Below are 15,614 nucleotides of genomic sequence, written 5' to 3'. Positions count from 1 at the left end.
AAATGATGCAGTAGCTTCTTAAAAATTCAGTTTTTGGAAATGGCAGGGAGTCTCTCTTGTGGACTTGGTAAAGTCTCTTTCAGGGAAATAAAACCTCAAAATGAATCTAGAAGTCAGATCCAATCTAGGTCAACAACTGGGTCATAAATGAAGACATAATGCATCATATGTGCTCTGCACTTCATGTTTAAGGACTCTGGAATAAGTAGAACTGCATATATGATGTCCGACTCCAGTTCCTCAGAAAGCTGAGACAGGCTCACCTCCCTCAACCCCTGCTGATAAACTGAAGCCTCCTGCTGCACTGTGTAGTTCAGCATCTGCACAGCAGAGGACAGGAAGGACCTACAGCTGGTGGTGAGGGCGGCAGAGCGTGTGATCGAGGCTAAACTACCAGCCTTCAGTGACGTATAAACCAGCCGGCTCCAAGGGTAGAAGACCCCACCCACCCTGGACAATGTCTCTTCTCACACCTCCCCTCTGAAAGGAGATACAGGACAATCAAAACAAACAAGACTGAGAAACAGTTTCTTTCCACAGAGAGTAAAATGAGAAAAAAAAAAGAGCCAAACATGTCTCTTCCTGTTTTTACAGACATTGATCATTTTGTGTGTGCTCATTCTGCAGAGAGCACAGAGAAGACTCTTTCTCTCAACGTTTCCCTGCATCACGGATTCTTTGCATCATGTCACTTTAGATGTGCACACACTGTTGCACAGACGACGACAACAACAACAACAACAACAACAAAGCATTGCAAACACACAACCTCTATGGTGTCATTTCACACAGCCTGAGAAATATCAGTGCTTTATTTCAAAGTGTTTTAAATGAAATGTTTCTGTTTGTATTCAGTCAGTGAACTCAAACAGGGAATCACACAACTCAGACAAAAGAGGCGCAGACGGATAGTGAGCAAAAGAGGAAGTTCAAGAGATTACAGAAAAGAAATTCAGCAAATGTCAACACTCCTGTGAGGCACAGGCTCACTGTGTGTTACATGTTGTGGTACATGTGAGATAAAAGTAACAAACAGTTAAGAATCAAACATACAGTGTGATCCACACACTGATGGATTATGAGAATACAATAGAGTTGTAGATTATGTTTTACGGACTCTGATGACAAAACAACAACTACACAAAGATCTAGTTAGCAATAATATCTACACAAAGACTATTTGAAGAGTCACACGATAAATATAAATTATATATTTAATATAAAAAGGTACATGAATACTTGCAAAGACTTTTATTTATCAGTCCAAGAGCGTCTTTGTCGACGGTATTCAGAGGAGCTGTTTGTCAACATGCAAGGCAGGCAGCTGATTGGGCCCCCAGGCCAGTAGGGGTCCCCCAAGGGCTGACAAAAAACCACAGCAGTGGCTCAAAATGTGCAAATTTTGCAATGACAGTAGGATACCTCCCTAAAGGGGGCCCCATCAGAAAGCACTCCCTCTCCTTTGCAAACCAACCTTTGTCAGTGGTGCACATCCCTACTTACCACCCAGTCTAAGTCATGAAATACTTCCCATGTGTGGTAGATTTGACAGATTGGAGGTAAAAAACGAGGCTGCTTTATGTTACATTTATCAGGCCGTTAAAATCATTACAAAGGTATAATCTTTAAGTAGCAGTTCATAAGACATGTGTTGTAAAATCAGAAGCGACCTGCATACATTCAAATATATGAAATCTAAAACAGAGTGTGAACACAGTGCCTGTCGAGGTCATCAGCTTTTGTTGACGGTGCTGTACAGAGCAGCTGGATCCTCTTCAGGTTCTTTACTTCTGGTTCTGAAGGGGAAAATTGATCAACATGAAGTTTAACTAAAAGAATTGAGTTACCAACACGTCCATTACAGGATTAAAGTACAAACACATCAGAGGAAGATAAGAGCGAAAACAGCTTTCATCTTATAGTGAGAGTTTAATGTTTTCTCAGCTGCTCACCTCATGGCGGTGCTGTTCCTGGTAAATTTGACGGCAGCGTACTCAGTGACGTCCTGCTGCTCCGTTCTCCTGGGAGGCCGAGCTGGTCTGGTATTGCTGTACAGAGGCTCCTGGGTTTTAGAGAAGTGTATGCTGGCATACTGAAGGTCTTCCTGCTCCTCTGGTTGTCCCTGATTAGGTGAACAAAATCACTTTGAGCTGCATATTTACCATGTGGAGGTTTTTCATTTAAAAAGTGAATTCTAGCAGAGGACCGCAACCAAGATAGGAAAGGCCACAGCAACAGCAGTTATGGTGATGATGTTATTAAAATACTTTGAGTGTTGGCACACAGTGTAGAAGGGGGGGATTTAACCATTTTTATTTTATGAACGCTAACAGTTAAACATAATTAGGGGCGTGGCTGAGTTGACTCCCAGGTGGGCGTGTTGTAGCCGTTTGTCAGGAGGCATAAGACCCGCCTCAGCTCCAGATTTTTGCTTGTTACTAGGTTTACTCAAAGACAGCATTTCCAATATGGCAACCACCATCAGTGAGCTTCAACATTTCACTTCAGAAACCAATGGGTGACATCACTGAGACGACGTCCATGTTTTAGTACAGGAAGAAAATTCAAAGACAGCCTCAGGAATTTGTTTCTATCGGACAAATATGAAATGTTCTTTCTCGTCAGCAAGTATAAATAATAAATTTACTCAAAGACAGCAAGATAAAAGACATGTCACCAATCAGTAACTTTGGACATGTACAACATTTTAAATCTAAATAACTACATAATATTTACTTTGCCCTTTTAAATAATTCATGTATGGTATGCATTGTATTTATTTTTAACAAATTCCCCTTCCAGGCAGTGGGTGGGCTGTGTTAGCGCTCTCTAATGACCAGCAGCTACTGTTCATGATGTCTGCAGAAACTAACGCAATGATTGTGTACTTGTAGGATGATCAGCTCTGAGCAGTCGGCTGAGTGAAATATTTGCTTGGTCAGATTATTGGACGGACCATATCGAGCACATTTACTCTTCTGGATGAACGACCTCTGAGTAACACAGCAGTCTGAATGAATCAGCGTTTATTTAGTACTAAGATATTAATCAGAACTATTCTCACCTGCTCCGTGTGTTCTTGTCTCTCTTCAGCCTCAGACGGTTCATTGGAAGCCCTCTTTTGTCTTGTGAGAAGAATTTAAAAGTATGATGAATTATGTTTTTTAGATATGACTGACTTTTAATGATTCAGTGAAACGAAGCAGCTCACCTGATCCACACGAGGACAGAGAGGAACACGATAACCAGAAGAACAACCGTGATTGTTCCAGCAACAGCCACTGATTTCCCTCCCCCTGGGAAATGGTGACCAAAACAAAGCGTTCAGATATATTTATCATCAGTCTGTCCTAAGCAGAAACCTCCACTGTTGAAAAATGAAGCAGATGTTGAAGGGTAAAATCCTGCAGTTCTTCGAGTGTCCACTAGAGGCTGGCTGCAGAAGCACAGGAAGTCACATACACACCCATTCAAAGAAGACATTTTTACAGCAGAGATGAACATGTTTACAGCCTGGTTCAAAAAAACAAATATGTCTTTTTAGCTCATGTCTCAATCAGCACACACTGTACTGGGGGTGAAGGCATAGCTGATCTGATTGACAAGCAGGTGCCATATAAGGGTTTCTCAAGAGGTTTAAAACCTCAGCTCCAGCTCTCAGCCTGTTATGTTGACTGAAAGTTAGGGTGAGACAGCATTTCCAGCATGGAGACCGCCATCGATAGGACTCCAGCGCCCCCACAGGAACTGATTTATTACAGTTTTAGTCGTACTAACACAATTTATCGACTATCTCTAACAGCATGTGAACATACTGAATGTGTCCTGAACCTATCCAAGTAGTTTTGATGGGTTGATCAAACCAAGTGCGTGATTAACAGGTTGAAACGGTCAGTTTAGGTAGGTTGAGTCTGAATGATGACAAATGTGACGTTAAGTCGGCAAGTTGGGTTTCTGAATTGTTGTTCCGACTTGAGCAGACGTTCATCTGTATTTTCCAATTGGAAGCTAATTCTTCCGATGTGTCCGACACCACATAAATGCAGAGCAGGAATGTGGAAAGTTCAGCGAAACATTTGAGTGGCTAAAAAATGGAAAAAGTGGGGATGTTGGGTTTTTAGGTCGGTAGATACACTTTTTAAATAATAGGTGTTTTACTCACATTTGACATTTATAGAGATGTGTTTGGATGTCCTTCTCCCCAGCGTGTTCTCAGCTTCACAGTAATACTCTCCAGAGGCCGAGGAGTTGACTGAACTGAGAACGAGCTGTGCTCCTGCATTTGAGGGATTAAGGTTTAGAGGTCCATTCTCCTTGTACCAGGTATAATTAGCTGCTGGGTTAGCATCACTGCTGCAGTTCAGAGTCACTGAACTGCCCTCCACTATCTCAGCAGAGGGACTCACTGACACAGAGGGAAACTGTGGAGCATCTGGAGGAGGATAAAAGTCTCTTTAAAAAACAGTATGAACATTCAGGCCAAGTTCTAGACTACTTTGAATGGTATAGTTTTACATTTTCATATAAAACTATACGGTAATTTGCTCATTACAAATGCCCAATAATATTTCATTATTAACTTATCTTTCATGGAATCGTACAATTTATTTTGCTCAATGTCGAATGACATGTTTATGATTTTATATTCCCTGACACCTTTACTTGTCACCACACCTATCTTATATTACAGTCTTCACAATATATTTTTAATAGGTTTTTTTAATTCATTTTTTGTGTTTTTGTGTTTTTATCTGTCGGTTTTTGTGTTTTGTGCCTTTTTTTAAAATATATTTCTGTGACTCAAAATATGTTCTTTACATGATCAGGCTTATGTTTCTTTGTGCAACAATGCTAATCAATCCATCCATATCCAGTCCAGTTGTGATAGCCTTTTCATGAGCCAGAATCACCAAGTTTCTCTTTCTCTCATGTAACATTGTGCGCCGGAAGGGAAATAGGACATGGGAAAAAGTGGAGCTGACGCTAACATTAACGCTAACCTTAGCTATTGCTGAGTAGCTCATTAGCTAATAATACATTTAATTTGTAACACACTTTACATTTTTGCAAAAAAATCTCAAAGTGCTAAAAAAATAAATAAAATAGAAATAAAAACAAATTTCATCAACTAAGCAACTAACGCTAACGCTAGCTACTGACGCTAACACCAACACATCCAGCTAGACCACGTGGTTATAGTAGCTATCAAACAACCAAACTGAACGCAACTATGATATAAAATATCAATCAACAGTAGCCTATATAAAATTCCAATCTCCCAGACCGACTGGGTCTTCAGCTCAACAAGATATGATTACACGGCTACAAGGAGGCTGTGTACAGTTAAGTGACAGTCTCAATCGATCCGGAAATTGACAACCTCTCTCGCTGGTCTCCATATTTTATTTGGCCAAACCAACCAATCAAGTATTAGTAAAACATATTATTTGGGAGTGGCATTTTCTGATTTGTTGAATCGACAAGGAAAAAAAAAAAAACTTTTATATCTGAAACTTGTGGTGAAAGGAGGATATTTGGCTTTTTTTTAGTGGGGCAGGCTAACCATTTGGGGGGGGGGGCATTGCCATGTCTAGAACCGGCCTCGTGAACATTTCAATCTTTCAGAGTTTATTTCAGTGGTCTAAAACTTAAAATATTAGAAATATAGCATTTTTAAGTTTATTATTCCAGCTGTGAAGCATTAGTCCTCATGTCCTGTTAGAATCAGTATCTTTTATTTGACATTCTCTCAGTCTAAAGCTGTAGAGATGTGAACTCTATGAGTTAAAATCCTTTTGAAACAACATATCTTTGAAAGTGATAAATACTGATGATCCTCCTGCTACAGCCCTGGGGTCTCATTTATAAAAGAATGCGTAGAATCCATACTAAAAATGTACGTGCGCCAAAAACCCGGAAATGGCGTGCGCACGAAATGATTCAGATTCATAAAACCGTTCGTACGCACACTTACACGCAATGTTCCCTTTATAAATAACGATCCACCTGGAAATGTGCGCACATAGATTAGTCCCATGTTCCGCCCTCTACACGCCCACAATCAACCATAAACGGTCAATGAAAATGCATACAAACGAGGGGGCGGAGTAAAGGTTTCCAGCGCTGGATCGCGGCGAAACCCGGAAGTTTAGACAAAGAAAAGAAACTTTCTGACCCAGAAACGGAGGAGTTTGTGAATGAAGTGAAGGATAAAATGGACATATGGATAGTTTACTGCAGCAGGAGGATCACAAACTGAAGAAAAATCAGAGAGTGACACCACGTCGCTGCTGCATTCACCCAATCAGAGAATGACACCACGTCGCTGCTGCATTCACGCTGTCCTATGTGCCAAAACATCCACCTTTCATCATTACGCACGAGAATATCTGCAATGTTTACATGTTTACAGGACCCACACTGATTTCTTCATATTGTCAGAGAGGTCACGTCAGTCAGCAGTCTGCCTCACTCTGTCACATTAGTAATCAAAAGTTTGATCAACGAACAAAAACGTTTGATTGTTGGCCACATATTTTCATGGGAAACTCGGTCTGCTCTGTGACTAATTATGAGGATATATAGACCTAATGATCGTGTCAGAGATGACCCGACTTAATGTCCACACTTGAATTATTTACAGAATAAATACATGCAGCTGATGAAGACATGCTGAGTAACGAGAAGGCGAAATGTGTGAAGCCACCGCTGTGTCTCTGTGCGTCTTAACGCAGTCATCTTTATTAAAACTAAAAACAACACTTGAAGATAAATGCTCGATATTGAAAGATATTAATGAAAACTGGAGGCTCTGTGGTTTTTGTATTAGTCTAATTTTTAACTCTACATCAGTGATTACATTAGTGTACAAGTCCGGTCCTCTGAGGTCAGTCCGGGATAATGAAGGCGAGACGGCGCTGATGCAATATGTATGAGGCGGACTTATATTTTTTATTTTTATTTTATGTTTATATATTGTCGCGATTATAGCATAAATAAAATCGTCAGTTTGAATGATTCTGATGACGTGGATCTGTCAGTAAAGTTTGATATTTAGTGAAATAAAATGTGGAAGAAACAACAATTTGTATCTGCAGGTTTCAGTTTACCACTTCGCCGTCTGTGTCACCAAATTCCCATGCCTCCAAAATGAACATACGCCTGGGTCAGAGTTTGCTTACCAGTGCGCACATTTTACCGTCAGGTTTGTTTATATAGATCACAAACTGCGTGGGAAAAGGCGTACGCCAGTTTCAGACCCCGTTTTGGGCGTACGCAACGGTTAGAAATGAGACCCCTGATCTCTAACCATCCACGGTCTCAGCAGAGAGACTCACTGACACAGAGGGAAGCTTTCATGCTTCAAAAAGAGACGTAGTTTAATAACTGACCTTTAAATGAAAACAGCATTTAGTGAAAAGGTTTCTGAAGATTTGAAAGTCATTAACAGACAGGATAATCAAGGTGTGAGCAAACCCTTAAAACCCAGCCCTTAAAACTCTGGACAGGAAACCACAACAGTATCATCATTGTGATATTCTTGATGAATATAAAATTCTTAGCTTTGACAATTTATTTTTTTATACCGATGTCCGCTTAGTGTATGAAATAATCCATGATGCTGCTCCCCCACCTTTGAAAAGCTTTGTGAAACTTCGCTCTGAGTTGATACGCAGATCTTCAAGGTCTGCCTCTAACGGAGATCGCAGTATTCCTAAACGTGGCTCTGCTTTAGCACAATCTGTTTTTTCTTTTAAAGCCATTAAAGAATGGAATAGTCTTCCAACTAGTCTTGAACTTTGCACAAACTTCTGCACTTTCAACCGGAAAGTCAAAAAATTTATTTTAAGGAACCAGTCTTGTCAGCATTAATGTGTCATCTCGACAACCTTTTAGAGCTCTCAGGGAAACTTGGACATAATGTTTTAATATCTGTAAATTGATCTATGTCTTTCTTCTCTCTTATGAAATGTGTGTGTGTGTGTGTGTGTGTGTGTGTGTGTGTGTGACTGACTGGTTGATTTGTATTTTGCTGTTGCCATCATCTGCCCAGGGACAACAGACAGAAATTAGCTAGCTAGCTAAATCTGGTACAAAGCGTCTCTTCTCTTCTGAGACTAATGTTTTTTTTGTACGCTGTCCCTGATTCAAATAAACGATTAAATTAAATTAAAATGAAACTATGAAACTACAGAGAAATCAGGTCAGTAAGGAAAGTCTCCAAATGTTGAATGTTGCTGTTTGAAGTGTTTCACTCACATTTCACATCAATAGAGATCCATTTATAGGTCGGCTTTCCCAGATCGTTCTCAGCTTTACATGAAAACTCTCCAGAGTCAGAGGACTTGATGGAGCTGAAGACGAGCTGAGCTCCTTCACCAAGGTATTTAGAGGTCTGATTTCTCTTGTACCATTTAAAAGTAGCTGCTGGGTTAGCATCACTGCTACAGGTCAGAGTCACTGAACTGCCCTCCACTATCTCAGCAGAGGGACTCACTGACACAGAGGGAAGCTTTGGAGCATCTGGAGGAGAAAACATCTGTTTTAATTTCTCCTCAACATTAAAATGTTTGAATTGTCAAGATGAAAAAACAGTGCTCAGTGGGCTTTAGCTGCAGACTGTGAGTGTGAAGTAGAGCTAGAGGAAGCAGATATGATCAGCAAATTAAACCTTCAAATGAGAAATCAGCTCAATGTTGCTTTTCAAAGAAAATGTTTTTCACTCACATTTCACTTCAACTTTGACGTATCCAGATGTCCTCTCTCCCAGATCATTCTTAGCTTTACAGTAATACCTTCCAGAGTCAGAGGACTGAACTGAGCTGAAGACGAGCTCTGATTCTTTACTGAGTTCATGACCGTTCATGTTGTACCAGGTGTATTCAGGTGCTGGGTTAGCATCACTGCTACAGGTCAGAGTCACTGAACTGCCCTCCACTATCTCAGCAGAGGGACTCACTGACACAGAGGGAAGCTTTGGAGCATCTGGAGGAGAATCAGAGAGACCTTTGTCATCCACATCAGATGATGATGATGAACATATTACATTCTAACTTAACTTTTGGTTTTGAAATTGAGGCTCATGACAGCTGAATAAAGGTTTTTTTTTTTACATTGAAACAGATAAACAGGACACTCTATGAAAAATCTAAATAAATAACAAATACCACTGAGGTACATGCTGCTATGAGGCACCATTTAATAGTTTAAAGATTCCATCTGATGGTGTGAATCAGTGAAGACTGTAAATAAACTCACACACTGGAGGAGACGGGCACTTCTCATGTCCTGATAGAGCACAGGAGTAACTGTCTGTCTGAAGAAGCTGCTCTGGTGGATAATAATAATATAATGTTTGATGTTCGATTTGATGTCCGTTCCTGAACCAGATGTAGGAGGTTTGACTGGAAAGTCCACTGAGACACTGAAAGAGCAGAGCCTTATATGGTCTGCTCACCTTCACCTGGAGATCTGAACATGTGAAGAAACGTCAACTGTTTTCACAAAACATGCACATATTAAAACATGTATTTATAATGTATTAGAAACAGTGAGCTCAGAAATATTGAGGTGAAAGATTACCTGTGACTGACAGAGTGACCCCAGGTCGACCAGAATAACTGCTTTTGTTTGTTATGAATCCAAACCTGTACACAGTCGAGTCTGTCTCTCTCAGGTTTGTGATTCTCAGAGTGCATTTATTCTCATCACAGATATTCTTCACACGACCTGAATACTCTGAAACTGTTTCTACATCTTTGTAATAAAAACCATCTTTTCTCAACCAGAATGTTTTCTGAAGTGAGTTAACTTGTCTATTTATCCTCTCTGGGTATGTGAAGGTGCAGTTCATCTCCACAGTTGATCCTTTATAAGCACAGATCTGAAGAGAAGAGTAAGTCACTCTCCAGCTGTCCTGACCCTGAACCACTGTAACACAGAGCACATCAGGAAACAACCATCAACATCCATAACTTTAAAAAGAAAAATGAAAAGTCTCAACATATGAAAAAAAACGTTTGTATCCAAACAGGAAGTAAAGCACCCTTAACATAAAACAGTATAATATCTACAATAAAAGCATAACATATTTAAAATGTAAAATAATGGAACTTCAAACATGTGATTAAAGATATGATTAATCATAAATGTGTAATTGTTTGAAAGCCCTAGTGCAGGGGTCTCCAACAGGTAGCTCGGAGCAGGCAGGTTTAAAGTAGCTCACCTATAGGTTGACCGACTGTGTTAAAAAAATAAAAATAAAAATAAATCAGTGAATGTACCTCTTCCCACTATTCATATATTTGGCCCATTAAAACAAGTGTAAAGAAGTAATGTTTTCTTGGACATTGATGTGAATTCTCAGCAACATAGCTTACAATAAGAAGTGTAAAATATTCATGTTTTTTTCTTGGACCTTGATGTGAATTTAAGATTCTTGATGAGCATTGGCTTTTTGCAATTTCACACGTGTACAAACAGTAGCTTCATTCAGCTGATGTTAATGAATGCAAGAGATTTGATTGGCCACTTTCATTTTTTTCAAAGAAGCTCTCAGATGAAGAAAGGTTGGAGACCCCTGCTCTAGTGTAAAAATAGACTGTATGTTAAAATTGACGGTGCAATGGCTGCAGTCAAAGCCGAAAGATTTAGAGCGCCCCCTGCTGACTGGCTGCAGTATAGGTCAAACTCCAACCTCCTCCATGATAACAGAAAGGCCATGGGGGTCAACAATGAAATCTAAATGCATGCATCTGTTCTTCTGTTGACTGAACACACCTGAGGGATTTTTATGTTTCTCTGTACGTTAAATGTTTTCGTTAGAGGAAGTAGCGTGACGTCTTCCAGTGGATCCCTACTACGCAGACTCTGGTTGCAAATATGCAATATGTAAGCGCCCATCATGAGGATAATTTGGCTTCATCTTGTTCAACAGAAGGAGCCTGAGGGATGTTGTCCATTTGTATATACAGTTAAAGGAAGAGTAGAAGATGTTCACTTGTTTCTACAGTTAATCTGCAAGTCGTTGAGACCAGACATCATCCAGTCTGAAGGTGTAGAGAACGTTAAATGTGTTATTTAGACCTGTGAACTTTACGGTTGTAAGAGGAAGTATTGATTATCAGAGAGAAGAACGTCACTTTAGAGATGTTATATTTAGAGGGTAATCCCTCTCCTTCACCATTGTAGGATGAAAAGACAGTTTTATGTATTTTTGATGTGGCTGGGTCAATAATGCTCGTTTAGGAAGTGAAGGGCAAGAAATTCTTCATCATCCAAACATCGGTGAGTGCTAACAAGCTAACATAAGTTAAGGTTAGCTGACGATAGTATCTGGGTCTCTGTCAGTCAGTGTTCTGGGGCAGTAATGTTCGTTAAAGGCAGGAATATTTAGATCAAGTTAACACAATCTTTAATGTCATGATGAGGAGAAGTCTGTTCTTTTGTTCCCTCACAGGGACAGCAGAGCGTCTAACAGCATTAATCCACAATCTCCTCCTCTCTGGGTTTTCTTTCAAACATTCTGTAGAAGAACAACCCGGGCTCGTCTCCTCGTCGGTTAGTGCATCACATTCAACAACAACTGTCTCTCATTTGGAACATGGAAAAATTAAACTGATAAAAAAACACTGAGACCAATAACTTCTCAGTAGCGTTCAGCTACAGAGTCTTTATCGCCCGCCAGGTGGGCGGTTCCATAAGCATGTGATGTCATGTGAAAACTATGAATTGATTATTAAAGACTTTTTGCCTTACTTGGATGGTCTGTGGTAAGTTTGCTGTTGAAGTAAGTGTGAAGACTTTAAAAAAAGCAGAACTATGAGGTGTGAGAAACAGAGCAGACACTCATACTTAAAAATACGATCTTAAAAGCTGTCAACGCATCATGGAAACAAGTTTCCATCCAAAAAATGTTAAAAAGGATAAAAAATACATGTCGATAGAAACTGTATGAAAGATTCTGAAAACAAACTGCTTAAGAAATAATATGAAAAAGAGGCGATCCAACTAAAGATCTTCCTGTTAGACATTAAAACAGATATACAATGATATACATTAAAACTGTGTTTATAGTGTTTCTGAGAAACACTATAACTAAATAGAGAGAGAGAGAGAGAGAGAGAGAGAGAGAGAGAGAGAGAGAGAGAGAGAGACCTATAATACGAGTGTTGAGTGACAGCAGTGTGAAAATGGTCTTCTAGTATCATAACAACGAGCTACCGCCGCCCCTCACGCATGTGCAGAACGTACGGGGTGGTTGGCCGATGGCTGAAGTCTTTGCAGTGTGTTCTAGAGCAACTTTTTGCAGATGATGTCACTTGGAAAGGTTTTTTAAATGACAATGAGACCAATTACAGAGCTGAGGGAGATCACTTTTACAACTGCTGTTCTGATAACTCGTTGATTTTAAACACACGAGAAACTAAAAAAATGATTTCTGATTTTAGAAGAAATGTAACTCTGTGCATCTTACAAGATAACTTAAATACATTTAACAAACTTGGTTGTATTAAAAATGTTCTTTTCAAAGACAAACTGTTTGCTTACAGACGAGGAAATCGTTGGACCTGAATGTAAATGCAGTTTAGTGGCTGTGTCTGAAGTGTTCTTGTCTTTGTTTCCTCTCTGTTCAATCTGTGGTCAGGTTAGTGTGAAAAGAAGAAAACTGAAGATCACGTGTGAGTCTGTTTTATCAGGACACTTAACTGTTAAGCAGAAAGAGAACGGAAACATCACACATACATCATACAAAACTTAATGCATCTGCAAACTCTGGTTCCCTTTTTCTGGAGATGTTATCTTGTTCTCTCATGAAGGAAATAAAGACTCTTACAGCTGGAAGTTACTGAATTCTGCAGCTTTAGTTATTCAGAACTTCTCTTACTGTAAAATACTCCAAAAATCTTCACTGTTTGTGAAAAATGATGCAGACGGATGTTGAATGTATGAAAACGTTAAAAAACACATCGTAAGACTTAGAAACTTAGTGAGACAAAACAATCTAATTATAGAAAGAAACAGAAGCAAACATGTCTTTAACAGTTTGCATCATATCTAACACTCAATCTAAAAAACCTGAACATTAAAGAGTCTACTCTTTTATCATTTTAAAAGCAATTTAAGCCTTATCCAAATACGTTCAGTGATGAAAGTTTTAGTGAGGATATACAGTACCTGACACAGAGAGAAGGAAGATAACCAATCCACTCACTGCTGCTTTGAAACTCATAGCTGCTCCTCTCATCCCTGTGTGACTTCAGAGTAAATAAAACACATTAACAGAAGGTCTGTACATGTTTCAATAAATGGCATATCATTGAATAGTTCTACTTACAACAGGGAGGAGATGTCGTCTCTACAGCAAATGTTCCTCTGTGGTCATCAGGCGGCAGAAGTCAAGCTGTTGAAGTTTGTCTTACTTCCTCTTCACATTATGAATATGCATGAAGTTACAGACTGGCGTCCAGTACTGACGTTATTTTAAAAAAGAATCTAAGGCACTAACGAGGTTGGCTTTCTAAGGATAAGAATATCAAGAATCTTTAATGTAACTCCATGTAAAGACACCATCAGACAGCAGTTCAGATAAAATGTGTGAGAATGCAGCCAATGAAACGTGTTCGATCAGCCGCTGCAGCAGAGGAGAAGTTACTTGGTGTGTGTGTGTGTGTGTGTGTGTGTGTGTGTGTGTGTGTGTGCAAACAGGCGGAGCTTGAGAGAAGAACCACCACTCTGACAAAAAGTTGTGTGTTGAATGTGCATTTACTCTGGTAGGATCTCAGAATCATTGGAATCGTCAAGAGGAAGATGAGAGACACCAGACCCATCGTGAAGGCCGCTATCAAAGCAACCTGGGCTTCCATAACACCTCAGCAATGCTACAGACCGATTGTCTTCATGTCATGCTGTTTGATACAGTAGTTCATGCAAAAGGAGCACCAAACAAGTATTGAATGAACATACTTCTCAGAAAATCATCATTCCTGTTTTATAAATCCTTTGTTTTGATTGGTCGTATGTAATAGTCTCATATTTTGAGGTGTTGGATTTTTTTATTTCCATGAGCTATAAGCCATAATCATCAAGAATAAAACAAATGGTTGATATATTTCAGTCTATTTGTCATACATAAGGAATATTTGAAAGTTTTCTTAATGAAATTACTGAAAAAATTAACTTTTCCTTCTGTTTTTTTTTTTTTTTGATGCACCTGCAGTTTTGGGAATAGTTGTCTCTTGGAGTCAGTATTGCACTTTGTAGATGGTCCCTTCACACAGGAGTGAAGGCTAGCAATGAGTGGAGGACAGCTGCAGTGTGGTCAAAAGAGCATCAAAATCAGGTTGTCAGTCTGTGTCCCATTCTCTGGCTGGAAAAGGTGTTGATGATTTGTCTTTGATGAGTTATTTATCAGGGAGTTCAGCAAAACTTCTGCATAAATCTCCCCAAAGTTTCTCTTAAAGACACCAGTATAGAGAGCAGTATTAAATTGACGTTTAAGGCAATGTGCGGAAAAATAAGCTGCAAAGTTCTCCATACACTTAATGCTGAAAATGTGTGAAAAATACTTAAAATGAGAATGTTACCTGTGGTGGACAAAGTGACTCCTTCATCACCAGTTAAACTTCCTCCTGATTGGTTTGTTGTGAACATGAACTTGTAAACAGCTGAGTCTCTCTCTCTCAGGTTTTTGATTCTCAGAGTGCAGACGTTCTCATGAAAAAGGTACTCAACACGACCTGAGTAGTCTGGGTCTGTTCTCACATCTACAGGTTCATACCTGTCTTTAGTAAACCAGAATCTGCTCTGAACTACAGTAGTTTGTTGTCTTATTGTTGATGGGTATGTGTAGGTGCAGGGTATCTCCACTGTTGATCCTTTGACGGCACAGATCTGAGCAGAAGAGTGAGTCACTCTCCAGGTATCCTCTCCCTTCACTACTGAAACACAGAGCACATCAGGAAACACAATCAGGTCAAACATGGACCACAGAACTGATCGTTTTTACAAACAAAAACACAACAGAGACTCTTTCTGCTGAGTAAATTTAGGAACTCTGAAGTCAGCCGGTGCACCTTAACCAGAGTTTAACAATCACTGATTGAAAGTGTACTCTTATTTATCATTGTTTCATAAATTAAATGATTCATACATCTTAATATCAAAATAGACAACAAAGTTCAATCACCAATAAATTCAATAAATATCAGTCATATCATTGAATAGTTCTACTTACAACAGGGAGGAGATGTCGTCTCTACAGCAAATGTTCCTCTGTGGTCATCAGGCAGCAGAAGTCAAGCTGTTAAAGTTTGTCTTACTTCCTCTTCGCATGATTAATGTGCAGGAAGTTACAGACTGGCGTCCAGTACTGACGTTATTATTTTTAAAGAATTTATGGCACTAATAAGTTACTTGGTGTGTCTATGGGTGCAAACAGGCCAAGTGTGAGCAAAGAACCACCACTCTGACATCTCAGGATCTCAGAAGGAGGCCGTGGTTAAGTTGCCACTAGCTAGTCTAGCAGAAATTAAAAATGTAACTTAATGACTTGACGTGATGCACAGTGGCTCAAAAAGATTGTTTTTTAAATACTTGTACAGACCATGCTGTTT

The 15,614-nt window shown here is 39.5% G+C and overlaps 1 protein-coding gene across 1 annotated transcript; it reads right to left on the bottom strand.

Annotated features, from left to right (window-relative positions):
- Positions 1-772: 772 nt before the first annotated feature.
- Positions 773-10,545, bottom strand: LOC110004185 (B-cell receptor CD22-like). Its single transcript, XM_065960029.1, has 9 exons — positions 9,583-10,545; positions 9,259-9,471; positions 8,728-8,985; positions 8,260-8,523; positions 4,163-4,432; positions 3,212-3,296; positions 3,065-3,125; positions 1,953-2,122; positions 773-1,796 (listed from the first exon to the last, which is right to left on the bottom strand). Exons 1-9 carry the CDS (start codon positions 9,851-9,853, stop codon positions 1,733-1,735), a joined length of 1,656 nt encoding a protein of 551 aa, XP_065816101.1. The 5' UTR covers positions 9,854-10,545; the 3' UTR covers positions 773-1,732.
- Positions 10,546-15,614: the final 5,069 nt, after the last annotated feature.

Source organism: Labrus bergylta, chromosome 1 (genome assembly GCF_963930695.1).
Source record: "Labrus bergylta chromosome 1, fLabBer1.1, whole genome shotgun sequence".
NCBI lineage: Eukaryota > Metazoa > Chordata > Actinopteri > Labriformes > Labridae > Labrus > Labrus bergylta.
This window is presented reverse-complemented; position numbering and strand designations above follow the sequence as displayed.

Excerpts from the sequence above, each read along its gene's own strand:
- LOC110004185 (XM_065960029.1), bottom strand. The coding sequence starts at position 9,853 with ATGAACTGCACCTTCACATACCCAGAGAGGATAAATAGACAAGTTAAC. Across the intron at positions 8,986-9,258 it reads GTGCCCGTCTCCTCCAGTGT|ATGCTCCAAAGCTTCCCTCT; the intron begins GTGAGTTTATTT and ends ATTCTCCTCCAG. Across the intron at positions 1,797-1,952 it reads AGGAACAGCACCGCCATGAG|AACCAGAAGTAAAGAACCTG; the intron begins GTGAGCAGCTGA and ends TTTCCCCTTCAG.